Raw genomic sequence first — 22,572 nt, forward strand, 5'->3', positions numbered from 1 at the left:
ACTAGCTCAAGAGAAAGTTAGGAGAAAGAAAGGAATATCCCCAAATGCTAGAAATGAAGAAAAAACTTAAAATCAGAGTGAGAAGTGGGAACTGACATAGATTCAGATATAGCTTCAGGGCTGGTGCCTGGAGTCTTAATGCCCATCCAGGAATAGCAGACCTGTTTTCCAGCATTCAAGGCAAAAGTATATGTGGATGAGTGAAGAAGACTAGACTGTAGTTGCCTTTTTGAAATCTGGACCTTTGATGAGCTGTCCTGTGAAAAGAGAGGTGGAAAAACATTGTCCACAGGCTCAGGGAAATGGCAAAAACTTTCAGTCAGAGGCATCAGACAGAAGGTAGAGAAGATAAATGGTCCACAAGAATTGGAAATTACAGGTCTGTGCTGCAATCAGATGCTGGGGGAATTTACATTACCTAGATTTACATTATCTGAGCTGAGAAATTGAAATCCTTAGGGTCTTGGCAATGACAGAAATGAAAAGGCACTGTATAGGGATACTTTCACAATATAGCATACAGCACTTCCAAAGGGAGAGGAAAAAAATCCTGTTGAAGATGTGATCATCTTAAAGAATTACAAGCCATACAAGGAGATACATTTCCATGAAGCAGAGTAGCATATACAGCAAGAAGCATAGCTACCTTTCCTCCAGAAAAAAATAACTATGTTAGAAATGATTAAAATAAAAAGCAGACACCATAATGAAGGATCAGGACATTTTGGAAAATTTTTACATTTTAAAAAGAACTAAAAGGAACATCTAGAAATTAAAAAGTATAGGTACTTGGGATGAAAAACAGTGTAGATATATTAAAAAGCAGATAGGATATAATTGAAGAGATTCTTAGTTAACTGGAAGGCAGATATGAGTACACCATCCAGAAGGCAGCAAGGAGAAATATTAACAGTTATGAAGAACAAAAATCTCATAGAAAGCCAAGAGGAAGGGATAGAAGAAATGAGGGAAGACAGATAACGACTTAAAATTCTGAAGAATAAAGACATGAGAACCATGACTACTTCTGAATAGGATGGATAAAAACGAACCTACACCTAGATACAGGTTAGTAAAACAACGAAATATCAAAGATTAAAAAACACAAAAAATATTTTAAAAGCAACCAAAGAAGAAATTACCATAAAAAGGAATAATAATTAGTCTGATGGAAGATTTCTAATCAGCAGCAATGTAAATCAGAGCTATGGAACAATAGTTTCAAAGAACAGAAGGAAAATAACTATCAATCTAGCCAACTACGTTGCCTTCCCTATGTTTCTTAACATAAAGGAGAGAGGTGTGCCAGCAGATGAGAGACTTGTCAGAACTAGCTGGCATTAGCAAGGACCAATGATATCTGGGAAGATATTTAATTTAATTAAAACTATACCTAATTCCTAAACACAAGATGGAACAAATGACCCAGACATGAAGCTCCAGGAGCTTTTGCCTTTGCATTATATTTCTAGCTGAAAGCTTGCCGTCTTAATAGCACAAGCTTAGGCAGAATTATTTACAGAGGATGCTATGTGAACTCTAGATAAATAGCATAGTGATTAAAACTGCAGTCTGTGGCATCAAACTGTTCAAATCTTGACTTTGCCTTAGTTTCTGCACCTACACATCTCGGTTTTAAAAAGGTGAAATAAGAAGAGACATGTAAAGCAACTGGCATAGTACCTGGCACATAGTATGAATGTAACAAATTCTAGCTATTACTATTAATCTTGACCATAGTACTGTAATTTGATCATGTAACCTGAAGCAGTTATCTTTAGTACAATTATTGAAAAACTAAAATATAAAAGACACATACTCTGACATCCACTGAGCAGCCCACAGTCCATGATGGATTTCCCAGTACTTGATTTTGGCATAGAAGATGGACTAACGAAGATTTCCCAACACCTGTAAGAGATATAAGAACTCTAGTCATGTAAGAGACGATGCTGAAATCTGTTTTGGAAAGGGTAAGACTAATACTACACAGGAATAATGTTAAGTAAAACATAGTTGTTAGAATGCCAACCAACAATATAAGCTTCACTGAATAAAGTGAAGATGGTAAAAGGCAGTGGTTCTCTCAAATTTAGTATCAGAATCACCCAGAGCGTGGGTTAAAACATGGAATGCTGGGCTCCACCCCCATACTTTCTGATTTAGAGGGTCTGTCTTGGGGACCAAGATTTCTAACAAGTTCCCAAGTGATACTGATACTGGTCCAGGGGTCTCACTTTGAGAACCATTGGTCTAGGGCAATTTCATATTAATGAATCCCTTTCCTTTTGAATGATTTCATCAATTTAGCCTATTTTAGAATTGTAGAATCTCAACAGATCTTAGAAGTAATCCCTCTCTCCTTCACACCAACGCTGAGGTCCCCTCCATGGCATCCTGTTAGAGGGTCTTCGGTCTTCCAGACTGAGCTTGAATACTGTCAGTGAGAGGGATTCACCATTTCACAATTCTAAATTTAGACACTCCAGTTCTCCCACATGGTGATTTAAAAAAAGCAGCCAATCACTTAGCCCAGACTTACCTTTTGGAAAAAAGATCAACTCCCTCTTCTACATCATGTCCCTTTAAGTCACCATTTGATCTTCTTTTCGATTTCTTGGGCTTAGGGAAATCTAGTTATTAATGCTAAGGATAGCATTCAGAGATTTGTATCAAGAGGAAAGGGAATGAGCTCTTCCTCTACATCCATGTGTGGAGTCACTCACGCATTCATTTAACAGCATTTTTGGGGTTCCATTATGACAAACATGGTTGGTATTTTTACAAATCACTAGTTTTATCAAAAATTTAGATCATGTCTTTGATCCTACTGTGTATGAACCTATTGTTTATGTTAATTTTTATTATTAAAAGTTACATTTACAACCTAGAAAGTATGCACAAATGAAGGCCAGGCACGGTGGCTCACATCTGTACTCCCAGTGCTTTGGGAGGCTGAGGCAGGAGGATCACTTGAGCTCAGGAGTTTGCGACCAGCCTGGGCAACATAGCAAGACTGCATCTCTACAAAAAATAAATATTAAAGAAATTAGCTAGGCACGGTGGCCTGCGTCTGTAGTCCTAGCTACTCAGCAGGCTGAGGCAGATGATCCCTTGAGCTCAGGAGTTGGAGGTTGCAGTGAGCTATGATCACACTGATGTACTCCAGCCTGGGTGACAGAGTGAGACCCTGTCTCTCTTTAAAAAAAAAAAAAAAAATCACCTTAGGACTACTGTCAACATGAAGGTTTATTTAATTCCACATGAAAAGTTTTTCTATGAGCAGGTGGTTATTGTGATTATATACACAGTATACTTAAAAACAATAAAACAACATAAGCCTCTGCTTCCATAGCTTGTTCTGTCTGGAATATCCCACCCATCCTCTCCTTTCCCTCCCCTCCCACACTGGCCTGGTGAATTTACCTTTGGAGACTCAGCATCATTCTAGTTATAAAGTATTTTCTGACCCCACACAGGGAGAACTAAGCATTAACATCCACTATCCTCTGGGCCTCCACTGTACCCTGTACATTTTCCTACAGAGCACTTAAAATACATGATCACATGTGTTTGTTTATAGGTTTTATCAACTCTATTTAATTTTAAGTTCCTTGAGGGTTCTCATGCATCTTTTTTATCTTCAGTACTTAGATCAGAACCTTAATTAGAATTTATTGACTAAAAGTTTCCATATTATTCCAAAATCTTCATAAACATTTAAAGTATCTCCATAGTACTTCAAAGAGTAGGCATAAAAATTTACTTAACCATTCTTCTGTTATTAGATATTTAGGGTGTTTTGAAATTTTTGATATGCTAGTGAAAGGTTATTTCTGTTTAAACTTTTGTTTAAAATTAAAATTATGTCCTTAGTATACCTTCCCAGAAGTAAACTCAGTACTTAAAAGGAAACATTTGAAGTTCTAGATATGTATTGACAAATAACTTCATGGGGTTATGCTGCCACCAGCCATACACTTGAGCCTGCAGGTCTTGTTGCACCTCAACAGTATCATGTAGTTGGTTTTTCATCCTTGTTAACCTGATAAAGGAATAAAAGAGACATCTTGGCCAGGCGCTTTGGCTCACGCCTATAATCCCAGCACTTTGGGAGGCCGAGGCAGGCAGATCATGAGGTCAGGAGCTCGAGATCAGCCTGGCCAACATGGTGAAGCCCGTCTCTACTAAAAATACAAAAATTAGCTGGGCGTGGTGGTGGGCACCTGTAAGCCCAGAAACTTGGGAGGCTGAGGCAGAACTGCTTTAACCCAGGATGTGGAGGCTGCAGTGAGCTGAGATCAGCCACTGCACTCCAGACTGGGTGACAGAACAACACTCTGTCTCGGTGGCAGGGGGGGAGTGACATCTTACTTTAGTCTGCATTTCTTTACTTTCTGATAAAGATCAAAGATTATCATTATGATTATCCTGGCAAATCAGTTGTTTTTCCTCTCATAAATTCTCTGTGGATCTGTTCTGTACGTTTATCTACCGGGTTTTAGTGTTATTAATTTATATGAGCTCTTTATCTATTAAATATATTAATCACTTTATGTATGTGTAATTGAATCAAACATTTTACCAGGCTTCCCTTCATTCTTTTAATTTTTTTACATAGAAACATTCAAGATTTTTAAACACTCAAAATTATATTTGTCATTGAGTTTACTGCATTGTATCTGATATCTGTAACTTTTAGGATATACCGTTGATTCTGTATTTGTAAATAGGTTTGTTTATGTTCAAGGAATGTATCTAGCCACTTAATTGCTTGATGCAACACTTGAGGGCTAATTTAGCTTAATTGTGTTAGGGTAAACATTTCTAGGCAGTAAAATAGTATAGCTCTCCATGAATTAACTGCTTTGGGTGATTAAGTATTAGCTAACACGGGATGAAACCCTAAACAGTAAGAACAGTTGAAGTGCTAGGGAATAATGGCTAATTTCATTTCTTTAAGAATTTTGGGAGTTTCTGATTCTATGTTTTCACCTTTAGAACTAAATTGGATCAAAAGAATGCACTTGACGTACTTGGGGGGAAAAAAGTCCCAATATAAATAAATGTCAGCTCCAAATACAGCTATTTGGTAACATGTTAAACTAGTCCCTAATCTCTGAAAGAAAGAGAAAACCAGATGGTAGTAAGACTTTCAGGGTTCCTCACCAAATTACCAAATATCTCAATAGGATAGAAAACAAATCTACAAATATCAACTCATTTCTTTCTTCTTTTTATTTTTATCCTTGAGATAGGGTCTCACTCTATTATCCAGACTAGAGTGTAGTGGCATGATCCTAGCTCACTGCAGCCTCAAATTCCCAGGCTCAACTGATTTTCTCACCTCAGCCTCCTGAGTAGCTGGGACTACAGGCGTGCACCACCATGCCTGGCTAACTTTCTGTATTGTTTTTGGTCGAGAGAGGGTCTTGCCATGTTGCCCAGGCTGGTCTTGAACTAAGCTCAAGCAATCCACTCGACTCAAACTCCCAAAGTGCTGGGATTATAAGCAAGAGCCACCTTGCCTGGCTAAGTCATTTCTTTATATATTTGTGAAACCCTCAAAATTTTATGAGGGAAATGGTCTTTATTTAAAAATAAACTTTCAGGTTTGAAACAAAGGCAGAGGAAGTGTAAAAAGTGTATTCTAACCTGTCAGACTGTGAACTATTAAATGACAGTTAAAAGGAGACTGACAAAATTACCTTTTAAAAAGATAAGACAATAGCTAACTTTGCACATAAAGGTTAACATTAATGAATGTGTGACAACATCAATCACTTTCCTGGCCATCACAGCTGTGTCTTCTGCTTCACAATTAAACCATAAGGGTGGGGGGGTGGGTAGTGAAGCTTATCAATTGCCTGATTACTTTTCCACATTTAATGTAGCATCTAATTCTACCCCTGTTATATGATGCATTAATTCCACAGTTATAACCCCAGAACCTAATACAGTGCCTGCTGGAAAGAAAATAAATTGACTAGTTGCAGCAGTTTGTAATATGAAGGGATTGTTACATACAACAGAAAATGGAATTATAGAGGACAGAAAACACCCACTTAACATATCGTGAAGAAGTCTGTTAGTCCTGGATTCTAAATTCTACTCAGTGATACTCTTGCGAAGTCCCTTTAGGCCACCATTACTTTCTTTATCTGTAAAACTGAGTGATTTTATTAAATTAACTTTGGCACCACTTCAGGCTGATAGAAATGAAGTCGACATAAATTGTGATTATGTTCATTGAGTTTCAAAAGGCAACTTTCTTAGGGGAATATTAAATAATGCTCTCTGTAAAATATTTCATAATGCAAATAATACTCAGGGCAATGTGAAAACAGTCTTAACCTATCTTTGCCGGCCACAATTTTACTTAGTTTCTGTTAAGCTAGTTTTCAAGCCTCTCCACCTCCAAGCATCTAGCACAACGTCTCTGCTCACAACACATGCTCTTAGGCCAACTCCAGAAGAGCACATCCATAAAATGCAAGTTCAGCATTTATTGAAGTTACTAAGGAGAGATGAACTGGGGATTATGGAAGAAAAGATAAGGGCAGTGAGGTGGGAGCTGGAAATCCAGAAGTCAGCTGTAGTTCTCAAATGTCCCAGGGGTCAAAAGAATTTTTTTTTGCATCCATTGAGATTAAAAAAAAAAAAAAAAGAAAAAAGAATTTTAACACTAGGATTAAATTCGGCTCAGCGTTAAACCCTAGCTGCTTCAGAATAAAACTCTTACTTTAATTTCTCTATCGTACAGTCTAGGACATAATAGGTTTTCAATGAAGATCAAACGAGAACCAGTAAGTCAAGAAGCTCAGTTAAGAATAAAACAGGACCACCACCCAATATGTCACTGCGTATTTACAACTTAGCGTTTAAGTTTGTGCACTCTGCGTTGAAAAGGATTCTGCCACTCACATCTCTCTGCCTCACTACTCTCATCCGTAAAATGTGATAATAGGACTAATCTCAGAATTAAATGAGTTAATGTATGAGAAGCGCTTGCCAGTTCACGTTTGTCAGTGCACGTTTGACTTCCTTAATGAACAAAGTCTCTTGAAGGCACGGTCCTACTAACTTCTGTACCCTTAACATAGAACTCCATACAATACTCAATGCCTGATTTTTTTTTTTTTTTTTTTTTCCCAAATAAAAGAATTGACAATACACTCTAGGCCAGAGTCGTCTGGGAGACTGATGTGGAAAGTCGCGAAGGAAAAAGACCCGGGTTCCGCGACCCCCACCCGCGCGACGCCGCCGCCGCCGCGTCGTCACACGGAGCAAAGTCCCCTGGGAAGTGTAGTCTTCAGGACTTCGGAGGGACTTCAGCCACGGGCCGAAAAGCCAGGAAGTTGAGGGAAGGAAGGTAAGGGGAGGGTTACTGGGTAACTCAAAAGTGTCTGGAGCCCCAGAGGTGGGGTAAGACGCTCACCTGAGTCTCCCAACACCAGTACCTTCACCCGATCCAGGGACGCCATCTTGCCACTGCCTTCCCTGGGTTAACGCCTGTTCCGGGATTGTAAGCCAATCAGAGTTGGGCATGGAGGGCAGAGCTTTCAATTTCATTGGCCGCTCGGAGCGCGACTGTCTGAATCGAAGGCTTCACTGAGCTGATTGGCTGGTCTGGTAGCGGGGTGTTTCCTCAGCTGGTCGCAGGAATAGTGCGTTTTCTTTGTCGCGCAAGGGGCGTGGCTCATTTAAGCCGGTAGTTGAAGAGCTGAGGGCAGCTGTAGTGGGAGTGTTCCAGGATTCGCTTTGGTAAACCTTGTTCCCTGTTCCTTGTTCGGAGTTCCCTGGCCGGGCATTGCATTTCATGATTTCTTCTTCCTTTCGCTCCCTCTTAACTGTCCTCCCCTGTTGAATTACCCTCTTCCTTTGGTCCTCTTGGTTCTCCAAAGAACCATTGACCCCAGAACGGCCCGTGTGGGACCTCGGGTAGGGCGGGCTTGGGTGCGCCGAGTGTGGCCCTAGACCCAACTGGGAGAGTCCGAGGGAGTTTGAGGTCTCGGGGTCTCGCAGTGGGGAGGAGTGCATATCACCGAACGCGTCTCGTGGAGGGCTGCTGGGTCCGGAGGTTTCGCAGTAGTTTGCCGCTATGTGTTCAGTGAAGGCGTGGAAAGTTCCATGAAATGTGGTACCAGAACACCGCAGTTAGATGTGTAGAATCCCAAGTTGTTCTAGAACTGGAGTAGTGGTATACTGAAGTAATCTAACTGGACTCTTCGCATCCAGCTTTTTTCTCCACTCTGCAGTCAGCACACTCTTTTAACGTCGTGAATTTGATCCACTCACCTCCAGCTTAAAACTGTTTTAAATTTAAGAAGAGAGTGCCCAATAGTCTGTCCAATTCTACCGTGGAAGCAAGAGTGGAGGAAGTGAAGCGGGGGAAGCTGGCAAAATGAGCCATGTTGGAACAACACGTGTCTAGGACACATATGGAAAGTTTTATGGAAGTACTTGTCTGGCTATGCTAGATACTGGAAATTAATTGGTGAACAAGATGAAGTCTGGTCTTAGAGATAGACATGGAGAAAGTACAAGAAGGGAGAAAGAGCCATGGAACATGTGAGAGGGGAAGATGGTACGCTACCTAATGGGGAGTCTGGGAAGGCCTCTATGAGGAAACGTCATTTGAGACTTGAAGGATGATTAGGAGAAGGGGGTTGGCTTAGTTCTAGGGGCAGAAGGAACAGCATGTGCAAAGCTCTGGGAAGCACGGAAAGCACATGTGGCTCATGGAATTGAGAATATGCTAGTGTGGCTGGATATGAGGCTGACAGAGTAGACAGAGGGCAGAGGGTGCATTCTTTTCAACTTTGTTTCTCTAGCTCCGTGCCTGGTGCACAATAGTCCTTAAATGTTTATATGATTAAAATACACGTGTCTGGACTAGGGTAGGGAGGTGAGGCTGGGATATGACTCATGGACTATGAAGATCAAAGGAAGAAACAAAGGTCCTAGGAGGTACCACACTCAGAAGTCTCCAGAGACCAGCCATACTCCTTCCCTAATAATGCCAGCTGCTATTCATCTTCAGCTTATTGTTTCCATGTGGGACTATGGGCTCACTTTTTCCTCAGATATTTTCAATTTTTCAGGAGGAGCTGGAAGTTGAAATTTATGTGAACTCTTACAATTTTTAAATGTTGACAACTAATTCAGAAAATTTTTGAAACATTTCTTTGGGTGAAACAATGTGTGTGTGTGTGTGGGGGGGGGGGGGGGGCTGCCAGTTTGAGAATTCTTACCTAAGACCTCTAGAGATTGAGTAAGGAGATTCAGTGTGAGTGGGAATTGGTGGAGGAGAGAAGTTAGTGGTGAGGAAGGAGGATTTTAGAATGCAGAGATTTTGAACAAGGTGGCACAGCTTCATTTCATTCCTAAGCTCTAGTTTCATTTGTTCAGCTACCTGCTGGGCATATTCAGAGGAATATCCTGTGGTATTTCCTCAGAGACACTTCTAAAAATGATTTCCTCATTTCTTCCATATCTGCCCTCTTCAAGTGTCACCTATTTCTCATGGCAGTACTTTTCCTAGCTACACTGGCTCAAAACAGAGCTATTTAAGATTTTTCCTACTCTCATATTCTGTATCCAATATATTTTGTTGGGTCCTTGTGATTTTTTTTTCTGTAATAACTTTCATTCATTCTGTTCTCTTCTTGCAATTTTTTGCCTTCTTCTTAGTTTGATTTTATACCCCCAATACTTCCACACTGCCTCCACCTTCATCCATTTGAGTCCATTCTTCATATTGGTATAAGAGTCGTTTTTCTAAATAGGGGATTTATTATGAATGCCAGTACTTAATTGAACTCTTATGCTAGCCCTGAAAGCAGAACACTTTGCATTAATTATCTCACTGAGTTCATACATTAACTGTGTGAGCAGGGGACCGTTAATCACTTTTTTTTTTGAGGGTCATATCCTGTCACCTAGGCTAGAGTGCAGTGACTCAATCATGGCTCATTGCAGCCTTGACCTCCTGGCTCAGTTGATCCACCTCAGCTGGTACTACAGGTGCACGGCACCATACCTGGCTAAGTTTTAAAATTTTTATAGAGGTGGGGTCTTACAGTGTTTCCTAGGCTGGTCTTCAACTTCTGGACTCTAGCAGTCCCCCCATCTCGGCCTCCCAAGGTGTTACAATTACAGGTATTAGCCACTGCACCTGGCCTAATCATTTTTTATATATAAAGAAACTGAGTCTGAGAATTTTCTGGGGTCAGGGGGGCTAAGAAATACTGGAACTGAGATTTAAACCCCAAAACTGTTGGATTGTAAAGTCTTCACATCACTCCCTGACTTTAGTCTTCACGGCTCCCTAGGGTGTTTTAGGCAAAGGAAACAGGCTGAGCGATAAGTGGCACAGGGACCTCTCCATGCAGGATGAGCATTGGCAGGATATATAATAGGTACTTTTGCTGTATAGTAGAGCCACCTAAAGAGCTTTAAAAATTTGTGTGATGCCAAATCTGGCTGCCCCGAACCACCTGAAACAAAACCTTTAGGAATGGGGCCCATGGTCAGTATTCTTAAAACATTCCCTAGATGATTCTGCTTTAAAACCAGGCTTGAGAACTATTAGTCTGGGACATGGCATGTATGGAGCAGGGAAGGAGAATACAATAGTAGGAAATAATCATGGAAACAGGTTATGTTGACATTTTTTTGCTGTTCTTTGTTGAATGTTTCAGAAGCCATATGTTATGTTGTGTTCTGACAACTGTTGAGGATGTAAAACAACAAAAAACCAAAACTGGGTTCAAGTACAATGTACAGACCAAACTGAGAAGGAGAGCAAAGTGTGTCCAGTAGTATGCTGTGGTACTACTTTGGTGTCTAGCCCAGGCACTTGCCGGGCATCCTTAAGCCCTGGGGTAGCGGGAAGGCTCTAGGTTCACAGATTTGGATCTAGGTGCTACTTTTTATATCTTATATAGTCATACCTGAGTATTTATAATCTAAAGTACATGTTTTTTTTTGACTGCCTTTTCCTTTATTACACAAAGGGCCTTATATTTTCCCCCCAAAATATGTGCATAGATTGGTTATAGATTGGTGTGTAGAGTTTCCTTATAGTATGGTACTATGGATATCAAAACATTTCTTATAAAAAGAGTATTAAATCTGTTGGGGTTGATAACCATTGATTTCAAATAAAAAGGTCAGTTGAAACTAGTATTAATAACAGAATATGATTCTCCATGAAATAGTTCAGTGGGATGTCTGTTAAAAATTATCCTGTGGAGCCTGGCCAAGATGGTGAAACCCTGTCTCTACTAAAAATTCAAAAATTAGACAGGTGTGGTGGTACACGCCTATAGTCCCAACAACTCAGGAGGCTGAGGCAGGAGGATCGCTTGAACCCGCGAGGCAGAAGTTGCAGTGAGCTAAGCTCGCGCCACTGCACTCCAGCCTAGGTGACAGACTGAGACCCTGTCTCCAAAAAAAAAAAAAAAAAAAAAAATCCTGTGCTGGGTGTGGTGGCTCACATCTATAATCCCAGCACTTTAGGAAGCCCCCAACATGGGTGGGTCCCTTGAGCTCAGAAGTTCGAGACCAGCCTGGGCAAAATGGTGAAACCCTGTCCCTACAAAAAATACAAAAATTAGTCAGTCATGGTGGTGTCCTCCTGTAGTCTCAGCTACCGGGGAGTTTGAGGTGGGAGGATTGCTTGAGCCCAGGCGGTTGAGACTGCATTGAGCCAAGTCACACCACTGAACTCTAGTCTGGGCAACAGGGCACCTGTCTCTATTAAAAGAGAAAAAAAAAATTCCCTGTGGGCTAGGGAAATTTAACTTGATTTAATATATGTGGATAGTCTAGCCATTTTTAGTTTGGAACATATTAAGTTGATATGGAAGCTGTCCTTCCTAAGCACTTTAATTACATTCTTATTAATCACAACGACTCCATTGAGGTAGTTGATACTATCCTTATATCTTAGAGAGTAAAATGTGGCTTGAAATTGTTTAAGGGATGTGCTCAGGATTACATAGTTACCAAAACACAGGCTGGTACTCTGAACTTCAAAGCCCAGGTTGTTTTTTTTTTTTTTTTTTTTTTTTTGAGACTGAGTTTCGCTGTTGTTGCCCAGGCTGGAGTGCAGTGGTGCAATCTTGGCTCACCGCAACCTCCACCTCCAGAAGCCCAGGTTTTTAAATTAAACCACATGCCAATATGGGCTTTGAGAAGACAGCTTTCTGGGTCATGGTATGGAAATGAGATACACTTAGTTTCTGCTTTGTTAAGGGATTCAGTATTTAAGAATATTTTGGGCTGCTCTCCCTCTCTCATTTTCTACCTTTTTAAGGACTGGATGGTCTTTCCTTGATTATCAGATTTAATTTTTCAAGGTTAGTAAAACCATCTGGATCTAAGTATTACTTTCTTTCAGTTTTACACCAGTTAATGATTTTGTCAAACACCCCAGGTGGTGATTACTTATGTGTTTACTGGTTTGTTGTGATATTATTGTGAAAGAATGAGTATGTAAAACATCCTAGAATCTTGGTAGAAAAATTTTACTCAAGAAAAGAAACAAAGACACTTTTAGGAAATGCTAACTGCTAGTTTTCTCAGGGTTTCCAGCATTCCCAAAGAATAGTGAGCATTTCATGTAGCTTTTTTTGTGTTTCTCTTCTGAAGTAAAGGAGACTTGACATAATATATTGTTTTATAAATAATAAGTTACTTTTTAATCAAACATACTCTAGATCATAAAAGTAGCTATTTAAGAAATATGTAAAACTTTTTGGGTGTAATCTTTTGTGCACTCTGGAGGAGAATCTTGTTCTGCTCTGTTAAATGCTTAGGTATTAGAAATGTTTTAAAACTCTTTGAGTACTTCTCTGGTACTGCAAGAATGGTGGATATGATTACCATGTTTTTATACCTGGCTAATTTTCTTTTTTTTTCTGAATTCAGTATATTTAAAGTTGGAGTTCGTTGCTAAAGATGGCAGACCCAGATGTCCTCACTGAAGTTCCAGCAGCATTGAAGCGGTTAGCCAAGTATGTGATCCGGGGATTTTATGGCATTGAGCATGCCTTGGCCTTGGACATCTTGATCAGGAACCCCTGTGTGAAAGAGGAGGATATGTTGGAGCTGCTCAAGTTTGATCGGAAGCAACTTCGATCAGTTTTGAATAATTTAAAGGGAGACAAGTTTATCAAATGCAGAATGAGGGTAGAGACTGCTGCAGACGGAAAAACCACTCGCCATAACTACTACTTCATCAATTATCGTACTCTTGTTAATGTGGTAAAATATAAATTGGACCACATGAGAAGGAGGATTGAGACCGATGAGAGAGATTCGACCAACCGGGCTTCCTTCAAATGTCCTGTCTGTTGTAGTACTTTCACAGACCTAGAAGCTAATCAGCTCTTTGATCCTATGACAGGTGAGGTTTATCCAGTTTGTGAATCTTTAAAATAAAGTGTGTACTACCCTTTTTCTTAAATTGACTCATCTAATTTTTAAACCATCATATATATTATCATAAAAGTGAATGGATCAGTGTAAGTCATAGCATGCAGTCAGTCTTACTGTCCTGTTTGGCTGTCGCACTACTTTGAGAAGCCTTTGCAAAGCCTTTCTCCTTCACAAGGGAGTTTCTCACTTATGGCCCTCCTACCTCTGCCCACCCCGCCTTATTTACAACTGCAATCTACTCTGAAGGGTTGATTTCTCTACCACTTTGAGGCTGTTCTAATTTTATTTTTGACCTCTAGACAGTTGCAATACAGTGTATTTAAATGCTTTGTTAGTAAAAGTAGAAAGTGGTATCAGGAGTATATAACTAGGGCATGTAATCTGGATTTGGGGAAGGCCTCTGGAAGAAGTTAACGTTTGAGACCTAAAAGATAGTAAGAGTTAGCCAGATGAAATAAGAGGGGAGTTCTTTCCAAGGTAAGACATTTAGTGTCCTTTAGATACACATTATTATTGGAAGAAAATTGTCAACAAGATATATAATTGGCCTGATTTGATTGAATAGTTTTTAGGATTTTTAACACAATTTAGAAATGTTTCTGAAAATATAATATATATTTTCTGCATATTTCTGAAAATACATTTTCTGAAAGTACAATATGTCTAGCATAAACATGAGAAACTTTAAATTTCTCAGTTATATAGTTATTTTATCTTGTTATCTGTTTACACGATAAAAAGAGACTAGTTTTGCTAAATACTCAATGGATCAATTTTGTCTTATTTTCTACAGGTAAAAATCTATAGAAGGACTCAATGCTATTAGATTAAGTCATTTTGTTATGATTGAATTCAGGAGTATAGGCTGCTTTTTAGTTCATAGATCTGTCTTTTTAAAAACTTCATCTGAAAGTTTAAACTTTGACCCATGAAATATTTTGTCGTACAAAAGTACAGATTTCTGTGTATGTTTTATTTTCTGATTTTTATGTTATATGGTACATTTTAAATAATTTTAAAATTATATTTTTAAGCGGGAAATAACCCCAATATAAATTCAGGTTATGACAAAAAGAGCCAGAAACAATCTGTGACCTTTTTTTTCTTTCTTACTGTGAGGCAATGATTTTGGATGCATTTAAAGAATTCACAATTAAACATTTAATTTGTCTGAGCCTAGCTTTTTACCTTGAAAGGGCTCCACAAGGAGAGATCTTGATTATAAGAAAGTCTTAACCATCCTCGGTATGAGAATTGCTTGAGTGTTCTATAGAGAAAGGTTGTAGAATATATCTGGAGCTCTTCAAAATAGGCTATAAAAGTCTCATGATTCTTGCCATTCACTCTAACAGATTTCTTACAGGAGGTCTGGGTTTGGTTTTGTAATTCTCTACGGATGTTGGTTTTAACACTCTTGTTAAAGAGATGTTTAAGATGTTGGCTTCATCACTCTTGACGACAGTAAAAGGTGTTATCCAGTCCCTTAGAGCAATCTAAAATAACATGCTTCTACTACATTTATTTGTCATTTGAGTCATATTTAATTTAATGAAACTTTCCAAAAGGAGATGATTTCTACTACTTATATATCAGTATTTAGGAGATTGATCATGATACTCTTGAATTTCACCTAGATTCTGAATGAAACTGGTTGAACTCAATAGATGGCCTGTGAAAGAGATGGCCTAACATTCTGGTACAGTCAAGGTGACTTGAATCAAGGAGTTAGGGTAGAGGGCATGAAAGTATTTTATGAAATAAAGCTAAAACTGAAACAATTGAGTTGTGACCAGTGTGAACAAAGACTATTTTTAATGTGAGGGCTATGGTCAGCATGAAGATGAAAAGAAGGGGTACCTGAGAGCAAGAATAAGTCACTTAATCTTGATGTCACTCAGGGGAGGGTGCCCTTATCAGCTAACACTAATGCTTGACTTAATTGGCAGTTATGTCCTACAGTGAAGCCTGAGGTATTATGATTAAAAATTTATAATCATTAGGGACCCTCATTCTGAGAACATACTTGCCTTTTTATTGTAATGTGGCTTTTCATTTAGATGCTCCTTTAAGGGGAAAATGTGCTGATTAGGCAATATTAGGCCCCAGTTGCTTGCCAGTTCTGATGTTGTGAGTTTTGTTTTTGTTTTGTTTTGTTTTTAAACTGTTAATACCCAACAACCTCCTTTGGTCTATACATTCCTTTTAGAAATCTTTGTATTTTTCTCTGTTATTCTTTCTTATTTTGCTCAGTATTCATCTCTCTCTTCTCTATTCCCACCCCATTATGAGGAACATGGGCAATAAAAATTTGGTGTGTGTAGTAAGGTAGGAGGGAACTTTTTCTGCTGTGATAATTATACTTTGTCTAAATTGGTAGATTGCAGTTTTCTTTCTAAGCCCAGTCCTGTACAAATCCAGTTTCCTGGTTGCTAGGGGAGATTGATAATATTTCTGATCAAGTGATGGAAGTATTTAATGGACTTCTACCTGCATTTCTTTTCAGTAGTTCTCAGATTGACTTGTGGTGTGCATGAGCAATTAGGGGATACTCAGGAATTGGATTTGCAGCCTTCTAGGCTTTACTGTTTTCCCTGACAGAAAATGCTTAACTCAAGTGTATGGGCAACTCTCTGCCACAGGACAAAGGGTAGTAACTCCTAGATGAGCTCCTGAGGACCACCTGCAAATTCTGGACTGAGGAAACAGACCAGCAAGGATTGTTTACCATTGTTAATTCACACATAAGCCATCGATCTTCCTACTTCAGTTTACCACTTTTCCCTACTCCATCTCTACTTTTCCTAAAGATTGTAGATTTTCTCCATACTTTCCATTTAGATTTGCTTTTGGTATTTCTGGGTTGAACTCTCTTCAGATGTATAGATACATTATTTACTAAAATGGAATAACCTATTCTTTGCACACTAGTCCCTCAGAAGCTTAATCATTAAGGTAAAACCAGCTGTTTTAAGTTTCTAAAATATGGGAGGATTATGTAATCAAAACAAAAACATGACATGAAATCTCTCAGTGAATCAGCAAAATAACATCTTGTGTTTCATAAATGCGTGTTTTAGATTTAGCAAGCTTCCTGACCATTTAAATAGACTTAAGTATTTCTATTTTAGCAGTCTCAGCCATGGGTGATTGAGTTAATGGCACTTCTAAGTTAAGTTCAACAGCATGCTTCTCCTGAGGGGGAGAGGGGGATCTTATCTCTTTTTAGATGTTAAGGTTAGATGATTTGGAAATAGCTTTATATTTTCCATTTTTTATGCAACTATAATGCCAGAGACAAATTTGAAGAGAAAAAAATCACTCACAAAGCCACCAGCCTTTTACATATTACCTACAATTACAATCATAGAATAGTTTATGATCTCTTGGTTTCTTAATGTACCAAATGCTCCTGTTTTTATCTAGTGTTCAAAATATGTTTTAATAGGTGTAATTTTTTCCCATTTTCCTTTCCCCTCCTTTTGGGCACTTCGGTGGTATCTATTTTTTGCTGGTATAGATAAGATGCTTTGAATACTTTTGTATATATAGCATGTTATTCGTGTTCACATTTTTCCTTATGAATTCTTGGCAGTGGGAATATTGGGCAAAAAAATACAATTTTAGAGCTTCTCTAAAAACATATATGGCATTGTAGTTTTACTATGGGTGAGTGGAGTAGAATTGTTAGATGTTTGAATTGGAAATAATTTGGGAGCCCCTTTTACTGCATTCACCTAGAGACCTAGGAGTCACATTTTAAATTTTGACATGAGATAATTTAAATTTTTTTAAAAAGGAATCTTATAAATGTATATTTAATAAAATCTTAGAAATAGAAATTGAGAGATTATCTAGTTCAACTCATCATATAATGTGTATGTGGCTGCAATGTACATGCCTGTGTTGTACTCTTGGATTTGGAAGATCTTACAATGTAATAACGAATAAATTTAGGGGTCTATACATTGCTAGACTGTTTTAGATTTACTATTAAGGGAGAATATGACACTTCTCAGGGAGATTCACCTTGTTTTGTTTGGCTCCATGGAAAGACTTAGCAACAGATTTTAGGATTAGTATAAAAAAGTCTTTGATAATTAAGTAAGTCTCTAATAAATAACTCTTAAAACAGCCAACAATAGTTCTCTTCTAGTAATGAGCTCTGAGTCACTTGGAATAGTCAAGTAAACTTGGTATCTCCTTAAGAAATTCATATGTAAGTTTGGAGTTAAATTATATGAGTCACTTCTTGGCTTATGACAACAGATAAAGCTTTTTGATTTGGACAGATCCGTTTCCTGATGGCCTTATTCATTGGGATTCCTTTTCTGTTCCCTTACCCTAACATTTAAAAATTATTAGGATTCTGTATTTGTGAGACTCAATTAAAGAGTTTGCCTTCATAGGGCAGGCTACTTTTTCCTGTCTTCGTCTCTTTCTACTTAGGATAGGAGATACCTTTAAAATTTTTTTTAATTAAAAGAAATTTTTTTGTGGCTAAGTAAGTGTTTATGTTTATGGGGTACATGAGATGTTTTGATATAGGCATGCAATGTATAATAATCATGTCATGGAGAATGGCGTATCCATCCCCTCAAACATTTATCTTTTGTGTTACAAACAATCCAATTATACTCTTAGTTATTTTTAAATGTATAATTATTGACTATAGTTACCTGGTTGTGCTATCAAATAGGAGGTCTTACTCATTCTTTCTAACTATTTTTTTGTACTAGTTAGCCATCCCCCATCCCTACTACCCTTTCCAGCTTCTGGTAACCATCCTTTCACTCTCTATGTCCCTGAATTCAATTGTTTTGATTTTTAGATCCCACAGATAAGTGAGAATGTACAATGTTGATCCTTCTGTGCCTGGCTTATTTCACTTAACATGATGATTTCCAGTTCCGTCCATGTTGCAAATGACTGAATCTCATTCTTTTTTTGTGGCTGAATAGTACTCCATCGTGTATGTGTACCACAGTTTCTTTATCTAGTCATCTGTTGATGAACACTTAGGTTGCTTCCAAATCTTAGCTATTGTGAACAGTGCTGCCACAAACATGGGAGTGCAGATATCTCTTTGATATACTGATTTCCTTTCTTTTGGGTATATACTTAGCAGTGAGATTACTGGATCATATGGTAGCTTTATTTTTAGTTTTTTGAGGAACCTCCAAACTGTTCTCCATAGTGGTTATACTAATTTACATTTCCACCAGCAGTGTGCAACAGTTCCCTTTCCTCCACACGCTTGCCAGTATTTGTTATTGCCAGGACAGGAGGTATCTTATAAGCAGTGTTTTCAATTCCTGAAGTGCTAAAAACACAAACAAGAAGAAATCTTTCCAAGGTTGTTTTGCTCAGTTGTTGAGTTCTCAGTCTTTGGAATCTTACCCAACATGGGTTAATTAGACAATTATGCCGCAAAGCTCAAAAGTATGGATTGGGGAGTGGGGGGAGCAAGAGAGGGGGTGTTTATTAGAATAAGTTAAAATATATATAAAAACAAGTTCTGGAAAGATAGGAACAAGTATCGTTCTTCTTCTACCCTTCCCCCACTAAACCTTTAGGTCTGATTTTTAAAAATTCTGCTGCTTTTGATTTTGAGGATTTGAGAACTTTTTTTAAAAACCAATGTTTTGGCTGGCCTCAGTGGCTCATGCCTGTAAACCCAGCACCTTGGGAAGCCAAGGTGGGCGGATCGTTTGAGGTCAGGAGTTCGAGACCATTCTGGCCTACATAGCAAAACCCTGTCTCTACTAAAAATACAAAAATTAGCTGGGCGTGGTGGAGCGCACCTGTAATCCCAGCTACTTGGGAGGCTGAGGCAGGAGAATCCGTTGAACCCAGGAGCCAGAGGTTGTGGTGAGCTGAGATTGCACCACTGCACTCCAGCCTGGGCGACAGAGTGAAACTTTGTCTCAAAAAACAAAACAAAACAAGAAATCTTTTATCTTTTTTGTATTTCAATGCCAATGACATAAGAGCTAATTTATTTGCTTATTTGTGAAGAGTTGCTTTCTGGTTTTGATGCTTTGAGTTTTGATACAATATTCTATTCGTTATTGTCTTTCAGATAGTTGAGATGAGTTTGATTTGGGCCTAATTTAGAGAATTTATTGCAAGCTTTAATATTCATCCATGTACCATCCTTCAGTTTGTTGTTTTCTATCTACCCTTCTTCTCCCACATTGTACCTTTTTTCCCCTTTATCATAAATTCCAGAATCAAGGAATGATGCATGATTAGAACAAATTCAGGTAAATTCCTATTTAAGGAAGGAGAAGCCAATTTTATTGATTAAATTGAATTTTGGAGGGTGAGGTTGTGTTGTGTAAATCATTGATACATTTGATTCTGAATTTCAAAAACATTAAATCTGATTTTTCTTTTGCATGCAGATGAATATTTTGCAGTGTTATGTGTTCTGTGGTGAATTTTTAAAAGATAATTTTTCAAATTTCTTTTTATTGTAGGTAAAATAATTAAATGTAATGTAAAACTATGTTCCTGTCATGTGTGCTACTGTTTGCTAATAGCAATTCCTTTTTCTATACGTTTTCCCTTGCCCAGTTAAACTGAAGAAATTTGCTTTATGAAAATAAAGTTTAGGAATTAGACTAAAAGGTGATTTTTTGAGACTTCAAAATTACGTTTTAATAGATATTCCCCTGAACATTATAAGTTATAAAAATTGCAACAAAGGACTTGATAATGCTTTCAGAAAAGCCCAGGAATGACTGTATAGCTTCTGCATATTGATTAAGAGGGAATTGAATGTTTTTGGAGAGTTCAATATGGCATTCGTTTTCCTTCTTTTAAAAGTACATAAGTAATATATGGCCGGGAGCGGTAGCTCAACGTGTGTAATCCCAGCACTTTGGGAGGCTGAGGTCGGCGCATCACATGAGGTCAGGAGTTCAAGACCAGCCTGGCCTACAGGGTGAAACCCCGTCTCTACCAAATATACAAAAAGCTAGGCGTGGTGGCGCACACCTGTAGTTCCAGCTACTCGGGAGGCTGAGGCACGAGGATCGCTTGAACCTTGGAGGCAGAGGTTGCAGTGAGCCGAGATCATGCCACTGCCAGCCTGGGCAACAGAGCGAAACTCTGTGTAGTAAAATAAAATAAGTAATATATGAATGAAAACTTGGTAAAGACACAAATAGTAGAGAGCTATGTAAACTAAAATGGCAAACTAGTTTTTCCTCTCTGTGACTTTTCCACTTACCCACCAATTTTCTCTGTCATAACAGAGAAACTATGAAGTTTTTGCTTATCCTTCCAGTCCTGTTACCTTGTATCCCTAACACCATCCTTCAGAAGCCCTTTAGAAATCTAACAATGCACAGTGATTCTTTATTTTCTTTTTTTAAAAATTTATTTTTTTATTATACTTTAAGTTCTGGGGTACATGTGCACAACATGCAGGTTTGTTACATAAGTATACGTGTGTCATGTTGGTTTGCTGCAACCAACAACCTGTCATTTACATTAGGTATTTATCCTACTAATCCCTCCCTGAGCCTCACACTCCCTGACAGGCCCTGGTGTGTGATGTTGCCCGCCTTGTGTCCATGTGTTCTTATTCAGCTCCCACCTGTGAGTGAGAACATGCAGTGTTTGATTTTCTGTCCTTGTGATAGGTTACTGAGAATGATGGTGTCTGGCTTCATCCATGTCCCTGCAAAGGACATGAACTCGTCCTTCTTAATGGCTGCATAGTATTCCATAGTATATATGTGCCACATTTTCTTAATCCAGTCTATCATTGATGGTCATTTGGGTTGGTTCCAAGTGTTTGCTATTGTGAATAGTGCCACAATAAACATATGTGTGCATGTGTCTTTATAGTAGCATGATTTATAATCCTTTGGGTATACCCCCAGTAGTGGGATCGCTGTGTCAAATGGTATTTCTAGTTCTAGATCCTTGAGGAATCACCGCACTGTCTTGCACAATGGTTGAACTAATTTACACTCCCACCAGTAGTGTAAAAGCATTCCTATTTCTCCACATCCTCTCCAGCATCTGTTGTTTCCTGACTTTTTAATGATTGTCATTCTAACTGGTGTGAGATGGTATCTCATTGTGGTTTTCATTTGCATTTCTCTGATGACCGGTGATGATGAGCAGTTTTTCATATGTCATCTTTGCTGTATATGCATATGTTGGTTGCATAAATGTCTTCTTTTGAGAAGTGTCTGTTCATATCCTTTACCCACTTTTTGATGGGGTCGTTTGTTTTTTTCTTGTAAATTTGTTTGAGTTCTTTGTAGATTCTGGTTATTCGCCCTGTGTCAGATGGGTAGATTGCAAAGATTTTCTCCCATTCTGTAGGTTGCCTGTTCACTCTGATGATAGTTTCTTTTGCTCTGTAGAAGCTCTTTAGTATAATTAGATCCCATTTGTCTATTTTGGCTTTTGTTGCCATTGCTTTTGGTGTTTTAGTCATGAAGTCTTTGCCCATGCCTATGTCCTGAATGGTATTGCCTAGGTTTTCTTCTAGGGTTTTTGTGGTGTTAGGTCTTACATTTAAGTCTTTAATCCATCTTTAGTTAATTTTTGTATAAGGTGTAAGGAAGGGATCCAATTTCAGCTTTCTACATAGGACTAGCCAGTTTTCCCAGCACCATTTATTAAGTAGGGAAACCTTTCCCCTTTTCTTTGTTTTTGTCAGGTTTGTCAAAGATCAGATGGTTGTAGATGTGTGGTGTTATTTCTGAGGCCTCTGTTCTGTTCCATTGGTCTATATATTTGTTTTGGTACCAGTACCATGCTGTTTTGGTTACTGTAGCCTTGTAGTATAGTTTGAAGTCAGGTAGTGTGATGCCTCCAGCTTTGTTCTTTTTGCTTAGGATTGTCTTGGCTATGTGGGCTCTTTTTTGCTTCCATATTAAATTTAAAGTAGTTTTTTCCAATTCTGTGAAGAAAGTCAGTGATAGCTTGATGGGGATAGCATTGAAATTATAAATTACCTTGGCCAGTATGGCCGTTTTCATAATATTGATTCTTCCTATGCTTGAGCATGGAATGTTCTTCCATTTGTGTCCTCCTTTATTTCGTTGAGCAGTGGTTTGTAGTTCTGCTTGAAGAGGTCCTTCATATCCCTTGTAAGTTGGA

The 22,572-nt window shown here is 38.5% G+C and overlaps 2 protein-coding genes across 4 annotated transcripts in view; one reads left to right on the forward strand and one right to left on the reverse strand.

Moving 5' to 3' along the window:
* Positions 1 to 7,587, reverse strand: part of RABL3 (RAB, member of RAS oncogene family like 3) — a 40,818-nt gene extending 33,231 nt beyond the window's left edge. Inside the window, exons 1-2 of one of the 2 annotated variants that reach the window (XM_073009754.1) lie at positions 7,439 to 7,587; positions 1,820 to 1,911 (exon numbers count right to left, since the gene is read on the reverse strand). In XM_073009754.1, coding sequence (XP_072865855.1) covers positions 1,820 to 1,911; positions 7,439 to 7,572 — 226 coding nt within the window. In that variant the 5' untranslated portion in view covers positions 7,573 to 7,587. The remainder of the gene's footprint in view (positions 1 to 1,819; positions 1,912 to 7,438) is intronic. The other variant, XM_038003379.2, reaches the window with a different exon arrangement.
* A 92-nt stretch (positions 7,588 to 7,679) lies between these two features.
* The window catches only part of GTF2E1 (general transcription factor IIE subunit 1), a 37,532-nt gene continuing 22,639 nt past the window's right edge, over positions 7,680 to 22,572 (forward strand). Inside the window, exons 1-2 of one of the 2 annotated variants that reach the window (XM_038003378.2) lie at positions 7,680 to 7,764; positions 12,937 to 13,414. In XM_038003378.2, coding sequence (XP_037859306.1) covers positions 12,967 to 13,414 — 448 coding nt within the window. In that variant the 5' untranslated portion in view covers positions 7,680 to 7,764; positions 12,937 to 12,966. The remainder of the gene's footprint in view (positions 7,765 to 12,936; positions 13,415 to 22,572) is intronic. The other variant, XM_007985665.3, reaches the window with a different exon arrangement.

Source organism: Chlorocebus sabaeus, chromosome 22, assembly GCF_047675955.1.
Source record: "Chlorocebus sabaeus isolate Y175 chromosome 22, mChlSab1.0.hap1, whole genome shotgun sequence".
Lineage (NCBI taxonomy): Eukaryota > Metazoa > Chordata > Mammalia > Primates > Cercopithecidae > Chlorocebus > Chlorocebus sabaeus.